Raw genomic sequence first — 4292 nt, 5'->3', positions numbered from 1 at the left:
AACCTGATGGAGGTCTAAGTACCGAAACGTTGTTTTCATTAAACTTAATTGCAAGTGAAGTCAGTGTGCGGGAGTCTATTTCCTGATTTACCAATTCTTAATATTTACAACAGATTAGAAAAGTCCCCCAACTAATATCAGCTGTTTAATGACTTTATTCACCTGCAAAATATTCTACTTCTAAAAACCTGCACAAGCTTTTGTGTGTAAAGACAATATTTGATTACATAGATCATACATATAGCCTATTATTGGACAATTACTATGCTTTACATTTAGCTTTGATCATTCTTTTTTAATTTCTTTATTGTACACATTTCCAAATACAAATGTATAAACACACAGACAAAACAGAACAAAAATACAAAAAACAAAAACAATTACATTCACAATTTAGTGAATATCATGCTATGCTATGCTATGCTATGCTATGCTATATGCATAATACTATATTCATTTAATATACATTTGCCTACATCAAACCTATTTATTACAACATACATCGTGTTTAGGCCTATAAAAAAGTTGGTTACATCAAACCAAAACTTTTTTGTGAATACAGTGAAAGAAAATACGTTTTGTAGTCCACAGAAATCACACTCAAACTATTTCCTACTATCAGTGAGACACATCCGGGTTACCTGCAGGAGCGCAGCAGGTGCGGCAGGCTTTAAATACCTGAGGTGGGAGGGGCTTTGCTGTCAGTCAGAACGAAGTCACCGACCTCTGACCAGGCAGTGAGAGAAACACAGAAACTGTTGGAATAAAGACGAGGATGGCGACAGATTTCACCCAGGACACAGTGTTACATTTCCTCCAGAGCAGCGGAGGGTCGGTGAAAAACTCAGACTTGCTTCTGCACTTCAGGAACTTTATTCGGGACCATGCGGACCGAGACAGAAACCGGGAGCTCTTCAAAAAGTTTGTCAACTCTGTGGCCACCGTTCAACAGCTCGACGGCGTTTCCTACGTCGTCCTCAGGAGGAAATTCCGAGGACTTGTCCCCGGCGGCGGCGACCGGGGCTCTTCCGGGCCGCTGCGACTCCCTGCAGGGAAGAACAAGGAGCCCTCCCCAGAAAACGCGAAACGAAGCCCGGCTGGGAGAGCAGAGAAGCCTCGGCAGAAACCTCCGCTGAGGGTGGTGACAACACCCGCCCCGCCGGGAGCAACTGCCGGGAAAACAATCCTATCTGCGGCTGGGATTATGATCATCAACAACAACAACAACAACAACGTGGAGACAGATTTCAACCTGAAGCAGCAGCAGGTAATAAGAACACCCGAAGCTTGCGTTAAACCAGCAGCAGCTCAGGTGGTGAGTCAGATCTCAGAGAAAACACAAGTGCGGACCCCCAGTCTGTCAGAGCCTCCTGCCCAGGATCATCACACTGAAGTAGGACAGCCCAGGGTGGGTCCAGGCCCTCCTCTAGGGGCCACACCTGTGGTCTCTGCAGTCGGACATGATGGAACAACCTTACAGCAGGCTCCAGTCCCAGAACCCCTGAGAGGGAGGCAATATGAAGGAGGTCTTCATCAGGAGCCTCCTCTTCATCCTCAGGTCGTCCCACGCCGCATCCGATACAGACCCAGCTACAAAACTGCTGTCTCTTATGATGAAGAGGAGGAGGAAGAGGAGGAGGTTCCAATGAGGCCGGGCTCAGCAGGAGGAGCGTGGCCCCTTAGCGCTCCTCTTGGAGACATAAGGAGGGCCATCTCTGCCTCCTCGCCATGCATCGTAGACCCACCCACACCTCCTTCAGTAGTCTCCTCTCCCTCCTCTTCATCAGAAAGGAAGCTCCCAAAGATTAACATCCAGGATGTGAAAGGAGAAATGCTGCCTTCTGGTGGTTCAGACTGGAGCTTGGCGTCAGGGGTGGGGCTGAGAAGACAGTGGGCCGGGCCAGGGTCGGAACCGGGATCCGTTCCAATGGAGGCAACGCCCACCAGACGCACCCTGCCTTCAGAGACAGGGCGCTACTTGCCATCTCCAGACCAAACTCCAGAGGTGCCGCCTCACCATGATGTTCTCATGGACCACAGATACCCGCAGCCAGGAGGTGTCCAGCTGGAGCCCAGGCAGGGGCTGGGTCAATGGCTGCCGTCCAGCCACAGCAACATCCTCTCCCCCTCATCTGACACAGGCCTCCCCAGCAGCGACTGGCCGCTGTCAGGCTCCCTCAAAGGATCAGGGTGGAACATCAGCTATGAGGATCTACAGGCCAGAACAGGTACAGCAGCAGTCTGTATGATAAAGATCCTACAAACATGCATTAAGGCATACACAACAATTCTCTAATGTGTGTCTGACATGTTTTTTTGAAAAAACAAACAAACAAAACACTAACACTAACACTCCTTCTCTCTCATTAAAAATTCCAGAATATATTATTATTCAATTATTTTTCATTTCACAATTTAAACTGTTGGACACAAGATGTCTCCTACTTCACTGTAAAGCCCATTCTCAGTGTGCACCAGAGGCTTCAAGTTTCTACATCACACTGACCAGGATTGGCTTCCAAACTATTTGTGATGTTACAAATCATGCTTGTAAACCCGCCTCTTAAAATCAGATTTTCACTTTGAGCAATGAATGTGAAAACAGCCTTCTAGTGTCAAACTGTACATATATCATTCTACACAGTTGAGCTCAAACATTCAATTTTAGGAACAAGAAGATTGAAGGATAGGTCAGGCGATGTTCTATATTTTCCTGATTGTAAACAAATCCCATGAAAAGACCAAAACCATTAATGAAATATTGATGGTGTTAACAATATTAAATATTATGTGTTTATCAAAGCCTAAAATATATCCTTTTGCTTTGTTCCATCATGGATTGTCTCTTTAACTCTACTTTGTCAATAGGTAAGGCAGAGGATGGGTCGAAAATCCAGGAAGTACTCCAGCGAGCTCAAAGGACCAAGTTTGAGAGTGTCATGCATCATGTCGACAGAAAAACCTTGGCGCCTTGGCATCGCTCCAGTGACCATCTCTATGACTACCAGGAGTCTGTAGCTCATGTGTTGCCACGGCATGTCTCAACAGGTCAGAGCTAAAGTTATTTCATTTCAACACACTTTTAGTAGGTCACGAGTGATGATTGAGAGGGATTATTTTTGTTTGAGTCTGTACATTGTTTTTTAGGAAAATCCTGCTTAGTGACATTGAGGATTCTCACAGCCAGAGGAAAGAAGCTGCTCTTTAGTCTGGTGGTATGGCAGGGGGTACTTCTGTATTTGTTGCCAGACAGCAGTTGAACAACTGGCTTATAACTTAACATTTTATGTTTGCCTTGCTACTGAGCTATATCTTGCTGTTGGTTTATTATTATGAAGACATAATAGATAACATTTTTTTTTTTTCAATTCAAAGGGGCTTTATTGGCATGAAAATTTAACAACAATGTTGCCAAAGCATCTGTCCAAACATTCAGACATAACATAACAAATAACAACACCAGTGTACAGGAGGTTTGAAAGGGACATTCCACCAACACCAACATTACCTCTCTCCTTCTCTTAAGAGAATTACTCTTACCGAGCAACAGAATCCACTAGCTGTAAGATTACATGTAACATAGTTGTATGAAGATAACATTAATAAAAGTTGACTTGTTTCACCATCGTCATATTGCAGTTATTTATCTTACAAGGCCACAAATAGATGCATAACCTTATCACTATGCATCCTGTAAACAGCTATGTTTAAAGAAGACAAATGGTATGAAAAATATGTTGTTTTTCTCTCACTCGCTTTAAAAATAAATGTGCATGCTAGCCAAATCCAGCCAAGATCTTTAGACACAAGGCGGTGGTGTTTATACAGCTTTTGTCCACAGGGGCAACCAAAATATACAAAAAATGAAAGTTCCTTGTAGCTGCTTTAAAGCATGCCCTTTACTCTACCCCACAGATGATCTTTACAACAATAGCGAGGATGCAGAGTTGAGCGAGGGCTCCACCTTTTCACCAGCGCAGCGACAGAGCCCGGCAGTCGCCAGGCGGCTCAGCAGCCAGCTCAGGAGCAGGATGTGCCGCAGCCTGGGAGCCAACCTCGACCAGCTTCTCCAGGAGGAGGCAAGGGGAGGAGGAGGAGGAGGAGGAGGAGGAAGTGAGGCGGCTCGTCTGAACCGCCTCCACCTGATCTCCTCGTCACTCAGCCTTCACTACAACCTGTCGTCCTCCTCGCTGTCGTCCTGTTCCACACCACCTCACTGCCACAGCCTCGCAGACCTGGTCGAGGGGGTGGAGGAGAAAGGACGGAGGAGGAGTCTCCCTGCTGCTTCCTCA

The 4292-nt window shown here is 45.8% G+C and overlaps 1 protein-coding gene across 1 annotated transcript in view; it reads left to right on the top strand.

Annotated features, from left to right (window-relative positions):
- The first annotated feature begins 693 nt into the window (after window positions 1–693).
- The window catches only part of LOC141005560 (uncharacterized), a 9508-nt gene continuing 5909 nt past the window's right edge, over window positions 694–4292 (top strand). The window contains exons 1-3 of the mRNA XM_073477430.1: window positions 694–2228; window positions 2869–3048; window positions 3916–4292. The exon at window positions 3916–4292 is cut by the window's right edge and continues 36 nt beyond it. Coding sequence (XP_073333531.1) covers window positions 776–2228; window positions 2869–3048; window positions 3916–4292 — 2010 coding nt within the window. The 5' untranslated portion in view covers window positions 694–775. The remainder of the gene's footprint in view (window positions 2229–2868; window positions 3049–3915) is intronic.

Source organism: Pagrus major, chromosome 12 (genome assembly GCF_040436345.1).
Source record: "Pagrus major chromosome 12, Pma_NU_1.0".
NCBI classification, from domain to species: domain Eukaryota; kingdom Metazoa; phylum Chordata; class Actinopteri; order Spariformes; family Sparidae; genus Pagrus; species Pagrus major.
Note: the sequence above shows the minus strand (reverse complement) of the source record. Positions and strands in the feature narration are given on the sequence as shown.